At 36.0% G+C, this 16,562-nt stretch overlaps 1 protein-coding gene across 1 annotated transcript in view; it reads left to right on the top strand.

Moving 5' to 3' along the window:
• Positions 1-16,073, top strand: part of sh2d5 (SH2 domain containing 5) — a 16,487-nt gene extending 414 nt beyond the window's left edge. The window contains exons 2-10 of the mRNA XM_030133426.1: positions 2,310-2,375; positions 2,483-2,563; positions 2,644-2,718; positions 2,796-2,942; positions 4,259-4,459; positions 5,349-5,532; positions 12,397-12,502; positions 12,598-12,757; positions 15,366-16,073. Coding sequence (XP_029989286.1) covers positions 2,325-2,375; positions 2,483-2,563; positions 2,644-2,718; positions 2,796-2,942; positions 4,259-4,459; positions 5,349-5,532; positions 12,397-12,502; positions 12,598-12,757; positions 15,366-15,572 — 1,212 coding nt within the window. The 5' untranslated portion in view covers positions 2,310-2,324 and the 3' untranslated portion in view covers positions 15,573-16,073. The remainder of the gene's footprint in view (positions 1-2,309; positions 2,376-2,482; positions 2,564-2,643; positions 2,719-2,795; positions 2,943-4,258; positions 4,460-5,348; positions 5,533-12,396; positions 12,503-12,597; positions 12,758-15,365) is intronic.
• The last annotated feature ends 489 nt before the right edge of the window (positions 16,074-16,562 follow it).

Genomic DNA, 16,562 nt, shown 5'->3' with positions numbered 1-16,562 from the left:
TTTTGCGTTTCTTCAATAAAAATCTGGTATTTTCCTAAATTTAATTTACTGATCATGTAGATGTTCATAAAAGCTCAGATTAAAATTAATTGTCATAATATCCGAAACAGAAAACAATGAAGAAAACCTGACTTTTTCAATAAAATTTGTCATTAACCAGTGTGTCCATCCACTGTCATTGATCCAACTCCGTAGGTTTTACTGGTGAATCAATGCTGTAGAAGATGACGGCGTTTCCACATTCCAAATGAATTTTTCTCCATATGTAACCTTTATTAAGTAATTTTCTCATTCCAGTACAATTCAGGATGCGTAAACAATCAGATACTGCTTGAATTATTTTATCAGATAAAAAAATAAATAAATAAATGAACCGAATTTATCACTATTTATTATAATATTATCCTCTGTATTTTGCATTTCTTCAATAAAAATCAGGTATTTTCCTATATTTAATTTACTGATCATGTAGATCTTCATAAAAGCTCAGATTAAAATTAATTGTCATAATATCACAAACAGAGAACGATGACAAAAACCTGACTTTTTCAACAAAATTTGTCATTAACCAGCGTGTCCATCCACTGTCGTTGATCCAGCTCCGTAGGTTTTACTGGTGAATCAATGCTGTAGAAGATGACGGTGTTTCCACATTCCAAGTGAATTCTTCTCTCTATTTAACCTTTTTTCAAGTGATTTATCGCTATTTATTGTAATATTACCCTCTGTCTTTTACGTTTCTTCAATAAAAATGTGGTATTTTCCTATATTTAATTTACTGATCATGTAGATGTTCATAGAAGCTCAATTAAAGTTAACTGTCATAATATCAGAAACAGAAAACAATGAAGAAAGAGTAACTTTTTCAGCAAATCTATCATTAACTGAACATAAACCCAGTGTGTCCATCCACTGTCATTGATCCAACTCCATGGGTTTTACTTTTAAATTAATGTTGTAGAAGATGACAGTGTTTCCATGGTAACTACGGAGCCTCTGAACATCCAAATGGGTCATATCTGATGACCATGAAAAGATGACAAACTTGTGTTCATTTATTTTTTCTTCTCTGTGAGCCTCTGGGTGGGTGGGTAGGGTTTGCTGTTTGCGTGTGATGTTCTGCCTTGGACTAGTTCATTTGTCTTATGTTGATGTAGATGTCAGAAACGGAGAACAATGACGAAAACATGACTTTTTCACCAAAATTCATCGTTAACTGAACATAAACCCATTGTCTCCATACACCTCCATGGGTTTTACTGGTGAATCAAAGTTATAGAAGATGACGGTGTTTCCACATTCACTGTGGAGCCTCTGAACGTCCAAATGAGTCATATCTGATGACCATGAAAACAGAACAAACTGTGATTTACAACAATTATTTGCATGGATTGATAAGTTTAATGTATCAGAAGTTATTAAACATTTTATATTGGTAGATGTTTTTCATTGCCAGTGGTTGTTTGGGTCTTTATGGGTTAACATCGACTTAAACTCACAAAATAATCCAGTCCTGACAGTGTTGTTTTACTGTTCAGTCACACTCCCACTTTTTGACTCATCCAACGTGTTTCCCCTTTTGTGTTAATATTAGTCCAAGATGACATGACGTGTGTGTGTGTGTGTGTGTGTGCGTGCGTGCGTGTGTGTGTGGTGGTGGTGGTGGTGGGGGCGTCTTTTTGTTACCTCTGCCAGGAGGTATTGTGATCACTTTGCTTTGTGTGTTTGTTTGTTTGCATGTTTGTTTGTTTGTTGTTAGCAAATTTACAGGAAAACTATTCCAACCATCTTTACCAAATTGTACCCACAGATAGGCCTAGGCCGTGGGAGGAACCCATTAAATTTTGGGCCAAGCAGGCCAAAGTTCAAGGTCACAGCAAGGTCACAAAATCTACAATTTTCCTATCTCTCATCATTGAGCAATTTTCGAAAATTCATAAAAAATTCAAAATGACTCCGAATAGCCTCCAATTTGATCCACCTGTATCTTATAACAATATCTTGTATCTGGCACAAAATTGTCCACATCCACTGTGGAATGTGGACTCTGTGGACATTTCACTTTAACATTGAAAATCCCATTTACCACACATTTTTCATTATAACTCAACAAATATTGATTGGAATTTCATATAATTTGACATACACATGACTGGTACCAAGATTCAACTTTTTCTGCTGTATGGAACAACCTTGAAACTGTTTAATTTAAAAAGAAATAGTCGATCCACACATGCACACTGATCAGGGTGCTTGGCGGAGGTTTGCGTTCTCTGAACACTTGTTTGTTTTTTTACTTTGCTGTCCAGAAGTAAAAGTACACCATGGGGGAGGCACCAGGAAAAGACAATGGAGCAGTGACACGATCAGCAGAGGTTAGTCATCGAAAACACACACACACACACACACACACACACATACACACACACTTCTGTTTGCATTCCTGTGTGTTTTCTCTGATCTCACGCCTTCTGCCGTTCAGTACGTGGGTTCATTTCCTGTGGACGACCGCTGTCTGGATGACCAAATTGAGCAACTGCACACACAGCTCAAGTCTCTGAGAGTAAGTCCTGGTTTTGGCTCCAGAACTAAAACCAGTTTTCCAGAGAATGCACTGACTCATGCATGGGTTGTGTTCAATAGATATGCAAGAGAAGGAGACCTGTGTCCCTGAAATTCTCCATCAAAGGGGTGAAAATGTACAATGAGGATGAAACGGTGAGGATTTCTCTGATTTACACTCAGATAATTCCAGTCTGGTGGGTTTCTTGGCTCTAATGTGGATCTCCTTGCAGACCCTCCTGATGGCCCACGCCCTTCGGAGGGTGTCCCTGTCCATGGCCCGGCCCAGTGATTCGCAGTTTGCCTTCGTCTCCCACAACCCAGGAAGCCCCGACGCTCAGCTCTACTGCCATGTGTTTAAAGCAAGGCACGCCAGAGCAGTAAGACAAGACCATCAGACATAGTGGGAATAAACTCTGTACATTCTACACGTCCTGTAACCGTTCATGTTTACGGCAAGTTCATGTAAAGTAGTCTTTATGTCTCTTCAGTTGTGAATTTAACAAAGATTAACTAAACTAACTAAAGTTAAAGACAGTAAAGCAGAGTAGCACTCAGAATCCAGAATATAAAGAAAAAGTCAGAATTCTGAGTTTAAAGTCAGAATTAAAGTCAGAATTCTGAGTTTAAGGTAAGAATTCTGAGGGGAAAAATGTCAGGATTCTGGGGTAAAAAGTCAGAAGTCTGAGTGTAAAGTCAGAATTCTGAGTAAAAAAAGTCAGGATTCTGGGGAAAAAAAAGTCAGGATTCTGGGGGAAAAAATGTCAGGATTTGGGTGGGGGGTTGGGGAGTCCGGATTCTGGGGAAAAAAGTCAGAAGTCTGAGTGTAAGGTCAGAATTCTGAGAAAAAAAGTCAGGATTCTGGGGCAAAAAAAGTCAGGATTCTGAGGAAAAAAAGTCAGGATTCTGAGAAAAAAGTCAGGATTCTGGGGGAAACATTCAGGAGTTTGGGGGGAAAAAATGTCAGGATTCTGGGGGGGGAGTCAGGATTCTGGGGGTAAAAAGTCAGAAGTCAGTGTAAAGTCAGAATTCTGAGGGGAAAAAAAAGTCAGCATTCTGGGGGAAAAGAGTCAGGATTCTGGGGGAAAAAAGGAAGTCACGATTCTGGGGGAAAAAGTCAGAAGTCTGAGTTTGAAGTCAGATTTCTGAGAAAAAAAGTCAGGATTCTGGGGGGGTGAATCAGGATTATGGGGGGGGGGCAGGATTATGGGGAAAAAAGTCAGAAGTCTGAGTTTAAAGTCAGAATTAAAGTCAGAATTTTCAGAGTCATAGTTTTTTCTCAGAATAATAATTTAAAAAATATATTGGACCTTAATTTTTTTTTTTTCCAATTGCCCTAATCTTCTTCTGTAAGAATGAGTGTTTCAACTTATAAGCAGAATTTGCAACATTTTTAATAGATCATTCATTCATTCATCCATCCATTTACTGTAACTGCTTAATCCTCTGCAGGGTTTGGGGGGGTGGAGCCTATTTCAGCTGACATTGGGCAACACCACGGTTGAAAAACACTGATGTAAACACTGTCGCCTTTGTCAAAAACATATTTGTAGAGTTATGCTGATCCTCTTCTTACTTGTAGAGTCTGTTTTATGACACCGTGGTTCCAGTCATTACAGTTGGAGGGTTTGTTTTGGGTTTCTGATTGGAAAACGGGCTGATATTCAAACCTAACGTTCCTCGGTGTGTCCGACAGGCCCAGTTCCTGAACCTGCTGCTGTGCCGCTGTTTCCAGCTGTCGTACTTGGAGAAGCACCCAGAGGAGGCGCAGCAGGACTCGGCCGGACAGACGCCTCGCCGCAACCCCTCCCTCCTCAACCACGGCTTCCCCCTCAGCGTCAGCGCCCTGGTGTCCTTCAGGAGGGCCCCCTTCAGAGGCTTACTGCCAGGGACTAAGGTCTGCCCCAAATCCAGTTCCTTTAACCCTTTCATTCATGAATTATATGAACCTTCGTCTAGATTTTTTCCCAAGTGTTTTTATTCCTCTTTAGGCATGAAAAAACAATGCAATTGAATTTTTTTATTGTACCTATTTTTTATGAAGGTTGATTTGTTTCTTTATTGCTTTAACTTAAAAAAAAATTCAATTAAAAAAAAAGTGTTTGAATGCAAAAAAAAAAATTTACGATCCAAAAAACTTCAGTATGGGGCTGATTTGTGACTATGGATGAGACTTGGTCCATCACTATCAGCCTGAGACCAAGAAGCAGTCAAAACAATGGAAACGTCCCATGTCACCAACCCCAAAGGAGGCAAAGGTCGTGCGCATACTTGATGACAGCCCCATACTCAGGTTTGTCCATTTTACAGGAAACACTTGATACAGAAAGTTCAGGGACCTGTAAAACAGGGAAAAGATTGCTATGACCAAGAAATTTAGTGGATAGGATTAAGATATGTGAAAGATTTCATGGACCAAATTTGGTTTTCATATCTTAATCCTTTCCACGTTAGGCTTAAAACTTTTCAGTCACCTCTCATAGATACTCAGGTAATGTTTCTATTCATTTGGCAAGTTTGGCGGCGATCAGGCCTGTGAAGGCTGAGGGAAACCCGTACAAACGCCCTCCTGTGCTGCAACATCAATTGGACAAACACGCGCCGGACACAGAAACGTCCATTATAGTAGGATGTGTCCCATGGTCTGGAGCGGACCCTTTGCAGGGCTGGTTTTGGCCCATGGATCATATGTTTGACACTGCTGGCGTACATCATGTGATCATATATTTACTAAATATTGATGGGATTTCAGAAACACTAAAAATGTCCTTTTCATGCGTCTACAGAAGAGTTCGAAGTCTTCGGACGACCAGCACAGCAGCCAAGATGACGCCTTCTCCACCTCCTCCCCTTCACTGATGCGCAAGAAAGCCATTCGCAACAAAGTGCTGCGTTCGGGGGCGTACCGCTCCTTCACCTTCACCCCTCTGAAACAGCGCAGCCTTCAGGAGCGACTCACTGCATCGCAAGGTGGGCTCAGCGTTCACAAAGCGCTGTCGAAGTTCAGAGAGTTGATTAGGTAAAGCAGACGTTCAGTGTTGGGTGGAGGGCAGTCGCTCACTGTGTGTCGTGGTGTCGGTGTGAGGAGGGTTAGACTGAAGGGGATCGTGTCACCTGGGGTTTATACACGTCAGACACTCATTGATGCTTCAAGATTCAACAATGTTTATTGTTATTATGTACCTGTGGTGGGCCATACATTTGGTAACAGGACTTAATGCACCTCTTAATACCACCACTATGATGTCACAGTTCTAGAAACCATCAATACTATACAAAAAACACAAAGTAACAAGGTGTGGCATTACACACAGAGACACATTTGGTGTATTGAAGGTGAATATTATCATTACTAAAACAAGAAACCCAGTTAAGACAACTCCAAACCTCTACACTATAACCACAACAGTACCATGTATATCATTTGGAGCAGTTCAGATTCAGTATTTACCTAAAAAATACAATTACATGCAACAAATATTAGAGTTGAGGTTGTAAATGTAGGTCAGTGTTTATAATGATGTTTAGGCCAGCTAATTTAGACAGACATTTAAACTTTATACATTAGAAAGAAAGAAAGAAAGAAAGAAAGAAAGAAAGAAAGAAAGATAGATAGATAGATAGATGGATAGATGGATAGATGGATAGATGGATAGATGGATAGATGGATAGATAGATAGATAGATAGATAGATAGATAGAGTCGCAGTAAAAGATTTTAGACCACCCCTTGTTTTCTTCAGTTTCTTGCTCATTTTAATGCCTGGTACAACTAAAGGTACATTTGTTTGGACAAATATAATGATAACAACAAAAATAGCTCATAATAGTTTAATTTCAGAGCTGATATCTATCCATTTTTCATGGTTTTCTTGATAATAACCAAAATCATTTCAGTTCTTACATCAGTATCTATGGCATTGTACTGACAAAAACAGTGCTTTTAGACATTCCATGTTTTCTTTTCTGTCTGTTTTAGTCACATGATACACACAGGAGTTTGTACTGGATTGCAAAACCAATGTTTTTGATGACTTTTGATGGTCTAATAATTTTTTTCTGTGACGATAGATAGATAGATAGACAGACAGACAGACAGACAGATAATAAATGAGAAGTAAGTACAAACAGAACTAGGTAAGAAATCTGGGTAATTTAACAGTAGGTGCAATAATAAACTAATGTGCAAGTGAAATGTAACTTTCCAGTAGGATGGAGGTGCATAAATAACAGTAATATTATAAAATACAAAACACACTATATAAATATGTACACTGTATATAAAAAAAAAAAGAAATGTAAAAACTGTATATACAATGGAATGCAATATATGCAGGCTGCGATTTGTTGGAAGGGCTGGTGGGGGACAACCAAGCAATTGAAATAACAGCAGGTTATGACTGAGTTTTCGTCCACCTGTATCCTACATTACTGGCACTAACTTTCACCTGAACCGAACTGTCGGCAGTCTCAGAATTCACAAACATCCCCATGCACATGCTGTACAAGTACACGCAGACCATACAGCCGCTTATAAGACGGGGGGGTAGGGGGGAGATGAATAAAATGGGGGAATAATATGTAAAAGTGGGTGGAGGGAGTTCTCCATAAGTACCATGACGTACCTCTATGGCTTTCTCTCTCCATGTTGGTGTGATCGGCCCTTATCCATGGTCCTGAAACTTAACCCTTTCATGCATAGTGGTCACTATAGTGGACAGTTATTCTACAGCTGTTCTTCTTGTATATTCATGGGTTTTGTTGTTTTAGTTCAATATCCGCCAACACAGTGGACGCTTATGCATCATCTCATACACTGACGTTCATACCATTACTGTAACTTTGCTGTTCTTGATAAACCTGATTTGCACTAACATGTTTGAGTGTAAATCAATTGCTAATTGTTATTAGACTTTAATTAATAGTTTTCTTAAACAAAAAGATTTTGTTTGCACATTATCTCCATGAAGTGAGTAATAAGTAGTATTAGAGTATGTTAAAATGTGAGAAAACATCAGATTAGCTGCATTAAAAAGTTTGTTTTTCATAGTTATCACACAGTATATCACTTTCTGATGTTGTGTTTTAAATACAGGTTTCTTTGCTTCAAAAATTAAACACATGATGTCCAGACGAGTGGACATTTTTAAACTCCATGCAAAAGAGGTGTATTAAAAAATTTTCAATTGCATTGTTTTTTTCATGCCTAAAGAGGAATAAAACAGTCTTGACTGAGGTTCTCACAATTCATGCATGAAAGGGTTAATTATGCCATTATCGCAGGTGTGGCCGTCACAGAAAATTAACCCTTTCATGCATGAATTGTGAGAACCTTAATCAAGATTTATTTTCTTGAGTGTTTTTATTCTTTGTTAGGCATGAAAAAAAAACAATGCGATTGAAAATTTTGTTATGAATCTATTTTTCATGGAGTTCCAAAAATGTCCATGCAGTTTGACACCATGCATTTGATTTTTGAAGCAAAAAAACACATATTTACTGATACATCACTTGAAAACTATGAAAAAAATTTTTTTTAAACATTACTGCTTCTAATCTGTTTTCTCACATTTTAACATACTCCAATACTACTCATTACTCATTTCATGGAGATAATATGCAAAAAAAAAAAAAGCTATGTTGAGTAAACAAAACAAAACACTGTTTAATAATAATAACAAGCAAGTGATTTACACTCAAACATGTTACTGCAGATCAGGTTTATCAAGAACAGCAAAGTTACAGTAATGGTGTGAATTGGAGTGTATGGGATGATGCATAAGTGTTCACTGTGTTGGCTGATATGGAACTAAAACAACAAATCCCATGAATATACAAGAGAACAGCTGTAAAATAGCTGTCCACTGGAGTGACCCCTAGCCATGAAAGGGTTAAATGTTTCATGTATTTTTAGTTTGAATTAAAGATGAATGTTCAACTGTTCGACATGTACTGTTTGCATAATGTCTTGGGCTCCTGTTTATAAGCTATGGATAGCTTCTGGGGTTACCCTTTTTACAAAGTCATATTTTGCTGTAAATTATGAATACAAGTCGCATACGTATTTTTAAATGATTTGTAAATAAAATGTGAACTGAACTGATGTAGTAGGGCCTACCGTTAACTTAAAAAAAGAATTAAGCCTGTTGAGTGCTTGTTTTTTCATGATTTAAAAAAAAAAACAAAAAACAAAAACACATCCCCCTTCTGCTTTTTTGACAAATCACGCCCTGAATATATGTGTAAATGAATAGAGAAAAGTATGAAAGTACAGGTCAGTACAAATCCCAGTTTCCAGGTGAAACATAGGTGAACATGCTGAAACACGAGCTTTTGTTTTTATGGAATATTTCATCATAATTGAACAGTTATACAAATTTGAATAGGTATTTGTATTTATTTATTTAGTTACAGGACAGTGTGTATTGGCATTACTTACAAAGAACAAGATGCATGCACCAGATTTAGCAGAGATGCTAATTTCCATCTGTTATTTAGATTACAAAGTCATAATATACTGGAAGAAAACTGTAAAATATATCAGATATAGGAAAGTCCGCTCAGATTGAACAGCTTCAGCCAAATACATAAAATGGGGCTTACATTCTAAAAAATACACTAACTTTCCTGATTTTTTTTTGAAAAAATGCAAAATACAGAGGATTATATTATATTAAATAGTGATAAATTACTTAAGAAAGCTTAAATAGGGAGAAAAATTCATTTGGGAACTGCAGTAAAAGTAGCACTGGGTTTTTATGGGTTAAAATCAGACAGACTTCATCTTTTCTGGGTTGACATTTGGTATAGTTATTTATTTATTTATTTATTTATTTATTTTTTAAATCTGATAAAATAATTCAAGCAGTATCTGATTGTTTATGCATCCTGAACTGTACTGGAATGAGAAAAGAATATTTATTTATCTAAAAGCACAAGATCACTGTGAAAACTGTCAGGGAATATTGTCAAGTTCTACAGAATGTGACAGACAAAATAAAGACATTTCATTTCTACTGCATATTTATACTGACGCTAATGATCTCCAGATAATTAATAATTAGTATTGGCCCATGTAATCCTTATAGTTTTTTTTTTTTTAACAGTGTATTTCTGGGTCTTATAAAGTCTTAAGTTCAGATTGTGTTCTGCACTGTTTTATACAGATTTCTATATAAAATCTGCGTGAAATACATGGAATTTGTGGAAACTATGTGGCGCACACAGTGATTTTTAAAATGAGGCTAACTGATTTCAGACCAGTCATGAGCGTACATCAGGGGTGTCGAACTCATTTTAGTTCAGAAGCCACATATGATCTCAAATGTAAAAAAGCAAAATTACATTATGAAAATCTTTACATCTACAAACTATCCTTTAAAGAATGTAAACAACCTGAAACTTCTTTTTAAAAAAAATATGTGCAATTTTAGCAATATTATGCCTCAGGGTCCAATCAAGCAGTAACACATGGACACATTTGGTGTTCAACAGTTTCTGTCATGTAAGCAGAGTAACTTATATGCATGTATTATACAAATTTGAGTAGGTATTTATATTTATTTATTTAGTTACAGGACAGTGTGTATTGGCATTATTTACAAAGAACAAGATGCATGCACCAGATTTAGCAGAGATGCTAATTTCCATCTGTTATTTAGATTACAAAGTCATAATATACTGGAAGAAAACCGTTAAACATCACAGATATAGGAAAGTCCGCTCAGATTGAACGGCTTCAGCCAAATACATAAAACAGGGCTTACATTCTAAAAAATACACTAACTTTCCTAGAGCAAGAATATAAGAAGGTATTCATAAGCACTTTGACATTATGTATAAGCTCTAAACTGTGGATAGCTTCTGGGGTTACCTTTTTTTACAAAGTCATATCTTGCTGTAAATTATGAATACAACTTGCATATGTATTTTTAAATGAATAGTAAATAAAATGTGAACTGAACTGAACTAACTGGTGTAATAGGGCCTACTGTTAACTTAAAAAAATGAAGCCTGTTGAATGCTTGTTTTTTCATGATTTAAAAAAAACAAAACAAAAACACATTCCCCTTCTGCTTTTTTGACAAATCGCACCCTGAATATACATCCAAATGAATAGAGAAAAGTATGACAGTACAGGTCAGTACAAATCCCAGTTTCCAGGTGAAACATAGGTGAACATGCTGAAACATGAGCTTTTGTTTTTATGCAATATTTCATCATAACTGAACAGTTATACAAATTTGAGTAGGTATTTATATTTATTTATTTAGTTACAGGATAGTGTGTATTGGCATTATTTACAAAGAACAAGATGCATGCACCAGATTTAGCAGAGATGCTAATTTCCATCTGTTATTTAGATTACAAAGTCATAATATACTGGAAGAAAACCGTTAAACATCACAGATATAGGAAAGTCCGCTCAGATTGAACGGCTTCAGCCAAATACATAAAACAGGGCTTACATTCTAAAAAATACACTAACTTTCCTAGAGCAAGAATATAAGAAGGTATTCATAAGCACTTTGACATTATGTATAGGCTATAAACTATGGATAGCTTCTGGGGTTACCTTTTTTACAAAGTCATATCTTGCTGTAAATTATGAATACAAGTTGCATACGTATTTTTAAATGGTTAATAAATAAAATGTGAACTGAACTGAACTAACTGGTGTAATAGGGCCTACTGTTAACTTAAAAAAATGAAGCCTGTTGAATGCTTGTTTTTTCATGATTTAAAAAAAACAAAACAAAAACACATTCCCCTTCTGCTTTTTTGACAAATCGCACCCTGAATATACGTCCAAATGAATAGAGAAAAGTATGACAGTACAGGTCAGTACAAATCCCAGTTTCCAGGTGAAACACAAGTGAACATGCTGAAACATGAGCTTTTGTTTTTATTGGCTATTTCATCATAACTGTTGTGTTCATGTCACTCCTGCTGTGTTTAACCCTTTCATGCACAGTGGTCGCTCCAGTGGACAGTTCTCCAGCTGTTCTCTTGTATGTTCATGGATTTTGTTGTTTGTTTAAGTTCCATATCAGCCAACACATCGGACACTTATGCATCATCCCATACACTGACATTGAAAACATTACTGTAACTTTGCTGTTCTTGACAAACCCGATCTAACATGTTCAAATGTAAGTCAATTCCTCGTTATTGTTATTGGGCTGTAATTAACAACAAAAGTTCTTTTTTTGTGTGTGTGTGTTTTTTTTGGCATAGTATGTCCATAAAGTGAGTAACGACTAGTATTAGAGTACACTACAAACAAAAAGTTAAGGATATTTCTTTTTTTTTTTTTTTTGTCTTTTTTTTTTTGTCATTTTTGCCATTTGTAAATAAAACTATGTCTGGTGATTAAAAAAATGTGTTCAAATTCACACACAAAAAAGTAAATAGCATTGTGCAAGAATCCCAACTGAAAAAAATAGCCCAAAAATGAAAAATATCCACAACTTTTTGTTTGTAGTGTATGTTAAAATGTGAGGAAACATCAAATTAGCAGCATTTAATGTTTTTATTTCATAGTTTTCACACAGTATATCAGTAAATACATGTTTCTTTGCTTCAAAAATTAAACACTTGGTGTCCAGCTTGGTGGACATTTTTGCAACTCCATGAAAAATAGGTTCATAAAAAAAAAAAAAGAGGAATAACAAAAAAATCTTGATTAATGTTCTCAAAATTCATGCATGAAAGGGTTAAAGCAAACACTGAACAGGGATTACACTGGGAAATTTCCTGCATAAACACAGCTCCACTTTTCGTACCTCATCCAACATAAACATAAACACAATTTCTGGTCTTAAATGTGAAACAGCAAAGGAACCCAACAAGGCCCCGGCGAGGAGGTCCCGTGCTCCGAGTCTGGCAGAGACAGAAGAAGCGCTGGCTCACGCCGTGTGGTGCTGGGCTGGGATCGCAACGTGAGTGTTACCCGCTGACTGTACATCTGTTTGGACGCAGTTTTCCCTCGAACGCATCAGACCTTTTGAAAGAAAATATTCTTGTTGTTTTGCAGTGACAGCAGCTACTCCCTGCTCGCAGACGACGTGTTGGGATCGTACCTACTGTGCCCTCACCCCAAAAAACCCAAATGTGGCTCTCTCATCATTCGATTTCCATCTGGTCTCGTCACCCACCTCATAGAAAACACTCGGAAAGGGAAATTCCTGCTGGAGGTAACGGTCTCATCAGTCAGATTTAGATGGAATTAGAGCGAACATTAAACTCGATGGAAAAAGTACTGCCATCATGAGCACGGTAAAGGTTTTTCTACTACAGGGTGGGGAAGCAAAATTTACAATATTTTGAGGCAGGGATTGAAAGACAGTGTATGACCAGTTAGTTTATTGAAAGTCACGAGAATTTCAATCTTCAAATCATATTTTACTGCATTTCTAACGGTCTTGTTGTCTACCTCAAGTTCAATTGCCATTTTTCTCATGAATTTGGTTGGATCCTTTAGGATTTTGGATTTCAGAGCTTTAATAAAAGCTTTGGTACGTTTTTTGTTGCTCCCTCCACTTCCAGACTTTCTCGTAATAGTTTTGCTCATAGTCATTCTCTTCTTTCCATTCTAAACAGTCTTTATGGACACTCCAACTATTTTTGAAATCTCCTTTGGTGTGACGAGTGCATTCAGCAAATCACACACTCTTTGACGTTTGCTTTCCTGATTACTCATATGGGCAAAAGTTTCTGAAAAGGTATGGATAATAGTGTTAGGTATGATTATGACGTCAATATATGTTTGGTTTCAAATCAATTGATGTAGTGCCTGCTGAGAAAAAACAACTAAATGTTCATTGTAAATTTTGCTTCCCCACCCTGTAGTATGTTAATGAATAGCATGAAACCGAATAGTTCTATCATATGAACAGAAATGACCTGTTAATCTGATGTTTTAACAGTTATTTATATCACATGACAAAGGAAAGAGTGACATTTTAGAAGCTGCATTTCTCAAAGTATTTCAGTTTTTTTTTTTATTTTAAGAATTTTGACTTTTCTGAATATTTGCAGATTCATTTTGTTCAAATAAACCAATGCCTGTTATTATTATTATTATTATTAGTTGTAGTAGTAGGAGTAGTTTATTTCAAGCACATAGAATCATCAGATAACAAAGAATCATACAACATGGTCAAAACAAATAAATACAATTTTTTTGCACTCGAAAAGGAGTGGGAAGAAGTATAACTCATTGACTCCCACCCCCTTTTTACAAACTAATAAACTAGATCCGCTTCCTTTGCTTTGTTAACACACATTTTCCTCTGTATATTTTTTACAATAACACAAAACATCCATAAAAACCATTCATATACACTTTTTTTTAGTCACCTCATACACAATCAGATTTGCAACAATCAACAGTTTTTAATAAAAACTATAATATATATATCCACTTTAAATATTTACTCCAAATACAATGATCAATAAATATGATAGTATCTTCTTATCATGATAACCAATTAACTATAATCTTATTTTATTATGTACACAAATTTAACTATTTCATGCCATATATTATTGGATTTTCCTGTAGATAGATATATGCAAAAACATTTTCCCTCACTCTATTTTCACAGATTCAACAATTCAGCAGAAGTTTGGTTAGATTTGGTGACAGAGCTACATTTCATTTTATTGTTTGAGTGAAGAGTGAAATGAACAATGAAGATTTCTATCAGTAATTTAATGCTGTAGAAATTTCAGAATCTGCGCTATTATTGGGCTAAATTGTTGAACAAGTTCCTTTTTATTATCATTATTATTATTATTATTATTATGATGATGATGATGATGATGATTATTATTATTATTATTATTATTATTATTATTATTATTATTATTATTATTATTATTATTATTATTATTTAAGTTGATAAAACCAACAGAAAAAAACATTCTCATCAAAATACCATAAGAAGTGATGCCATCTGTCTGTTTTAACCCTTTCATGCATGAATTATGGGAATCAATATTTTTTCTTACGTGATTTTATTCCTCTTCAGGCATGACAAAAACAATGCAATTGAAATATTTTTATGAACCTATTTGTCATGCAGTTACAAAAATCTCCACTCAGCTGGACACCATGTGTTTAATTTTTGAAGCAAAGAAACCCATCATGAGAAAGTGATAAACCAGGGGTCAGCAACCCTGGTCCTAGAGAGCCACCATCCTGCATGTTTTAGATGTTTCCTTCTTCCAACACACCTGATGGTCGTTATCAGGTTCCTCCAGAGCTTGATGATAGGCTTATCATTTGAATTAGGTGTGTTGGAAGAGGGAAACATCTAAAACATGCAGGATAGTGGCTCTCTAGGACCAGGGTTGCTGACCCCTGTGATAAACTGTGTGAAAACGATGAAATAAAACATTTTTAATGCAGCTAATCTGATGTTTTCTCACATTTTAACATACTCTAATACCAGTTGTTACTCACTTCATAGAGATAATTTGCAAAAAAAAAAAAAAAAAAAAACTTTTTGGGTAAGAAAACTATTAATTACAGGCTAATAATTAGCAATTAATTTACACTAAAATATGTTACTGCAGATCAGGTTTATCAAGAACAGCAAAGTTACAGTAATGGTATGAATTACAGTGTTTGTGATGATGCAGAAGCATCCACTGTGTTGACTGATGTGGAACTAAAACAACAAAACCCATGAATATACATGAGAACAGCTGGAGAATAGCTGTCCATTCTAGTGACCAGTATGCATGAAAGGGTTCATGAACAGTCTGTAACTTTTTGTGCTCTTTCTAATTTGACAGAAATGTAAGACTGAATTCGGCTCCATAGCGGAGCTCATTGAACACTACACTGAGGCGCTGGATGAGTTACCATGCCGACTGAGCTGCGCGCGAGTCAATCACTGTTACGAGTGGGAGGAACCCTCCAGAAACCCAGCGCCCGTCAAAGTGCAGAAAAGCCTCAAGAAAACCAGACTTAAAAGTACCCACTTTAAGGCGTGGATTTAACCCTGTACACTGGAACATGTGGATGGACACCGTCCACACATTCACCATATGGGACACCTGTTTGTTTGTTTTGCACATGTTTTTTACCTTTAAATCACTTTTGGTGTTGTGAGGAGCTGCCTGCTCTGGGTGTGCCGCTTCACACACTTTAAACACAAAGCACATGTTGATGGAACAGTGTAAACGTCATGTCTTCCAAGTAATGGTACCTACTTTACCTACAGCTTTAAATACTTTAGTATACGCTGTAATATGTTGTTATTTGCCTCTTTTTTAGTTTTTCATCATAAAGTTTTAAGAATATTTTTGTGTGCCTCAGAGGTAACAGTGGAGTTTATTGTTGTTTGTGTATATATCTATTTTTTATACATGAAACTAAAGGTTTCAGGACCAAATGTATGTTTTTGTACCAATCGACTGCTGCACTTCATGACAGCAGCTGTTTTTTAATCCATGTTTTGTAAAATGTCATGCAAATATATTTGCTCAAATTTGATTCTTTTAAGAAATGTGTCTTTTTTTTTTTTTTTTTTACTATGTTTTATGTTGGTCTGTTATATTGTTTTTTGAAGGAGTCCTTAAGAGAATGTAGACTCTGTTGCACATCTTGTTACACCTTAGAACAGGGGTCTCAAACATGCGGCCCGCCAAAGGTTCCAGTGTGGCCCATGGGAAGAATTTGCAAAGGGCAAAAATTCCACAGTCAAGGCTGTTGAATTTATGTTAGTTCAGGTTCCACAAACAGACCAATATGATCTCCAGTAAAATAAGATAATAACCTACAGAATATAACAACTCCATATTTTCTTCTCGGTTTGATGGGAAAAAAATAATCTCACATTATGCCTATAAATATTGACAACTTCAAATTTTTTCTTTGTTTTAGTGCAAAAAAATAACATTAAATTATGAAAATATTGACATTTACAAACTACCCTGTAACAATAAAATGTGAATAACCTGAACAAATATGAACAACCTGAAATGTCT

Source organism: Sphaeramia orbicularis, chromosome 5 (assembly GCF_902148855.1).
Source record: "Sphaeramia orbicularis chromosome 5, fSphaOr1.1, whole genome shotgun sequence".
In the NCBI taxonomy this organism is placed as follows: Eukaryota; Metazoa; Chordata; class Actinopteri; order Kurtiformes; family Apogonidae; genus Sphaeramia; species Sphaeramia orbicularis.
Note: the sequence above shows the minus strand (reverse complement) of the source record. Positions and strands in the feature narration are given on the sequence as shown.